The following is an 800-nucleotide window of genomic DNA, read 5'->3' as shown; positions in this document are numbered from 1 at the left end:
TATTATTTTTTTTTAACAGAAAGACGAATTTCGAGCAAAATACATACCAACTAGTTGAATTTTGAAACTAAGAAAATCAATTTTCAAACATAAATGAAGTTGTTAAATTTTCATGAAAAAAAATTTTTCACTAAGTAAAAAAATAGATTCTGCCCGTGTGGAAAAAGCCCCGCTGAGACCTTTTAGGATGAGGGACCTCGGCGGGGGCCCGCATGCGTGTTTCATGCGTGGAAATTCTACGAGGACCCCCGTCGAGGGCCCAGCTCGAGCGCCCTCACGGATAAACGATTCAAATTTCAAAGTCCAAAGTACGTAATTTTTTTTGACACCACTAATTTTAAGGTTTCATGAGTTCAGGCTTACAAACAATGCATTTCTGTCAAAAATTGGATGACACTTTTTTGAAATTCCAACTCTCACAATATGGATGTTCCATGGGGCTCCCGCAGAGGACCAGCTCGGTTGCCATCACGGATCAACGATTCAAATTTCGATGTCCAAAGGGTGAACATTTTTTCAACACTAGAAATTTTAAAGTTTCATGAGTTCAGACTTACAAGCAATGCATTTCTGTCAAAAATTGGATGACACTTTTGAAATTCGAAATCGCTACATTTTGATGTTGCACGGGGGCCCCCGCAGAGGTCCCAGCTCGGTTGCCCTCACGGATCAACGATTCAAATTTCAAAGTCCAAAGTACGTATATTTTTTTGACACCACTAATTTTAAGGTTTCATGAGTTCAGACTTACAAATAATGATTTTCTGTCGAAAATTGAATGACACTTTTCTGAAATTCGA

The 800-nt window shown here is 38.6% G+C and overlaps 1 protein-coding gene across 1 annotated transcript in view; it reads left to right on the top strand.

Moving 5' to 3' along the window:
• Nucleotides 1–606: 606 nt before the first annotated feature.
• Nucleotides 607–800, top strand: part of LOC117182598 — a 31,852-nt gene continuing 31,658 nt past the window's right edge. The window contains exon 1 of the mRNA XM_033375693.1: nt 607–696. Within this exon, the coding sequence (XP_033231584.1) occupies nt 620–696 (77 nt within the window). The 5' untranslated portion in view covers nt 607–619. The remainder of the gene's footprint in view (nt 697–800) is intronic.

This window comes from Belonocnema kinseyi, chromosome 2, assembly GCF_010883055.1.
Source record: "Belonocnema kinseyi isolate 2016_QV_RU_SX_M_011 chromosome 2, B_treatae_v1, whole genome shotgun sequence".
Classification (NCBI taxonomy): Eukaryota; Metazoa; Arthropoda; class Insecta; order Hymenoptera; family Cynipidae; genus Belonocnema; species Belonocnema kinseyi.
Note: the sequence above shows the minus strand (reverse complement) of the source record. Positions and strands in the feature narration are given on the sequence as shown.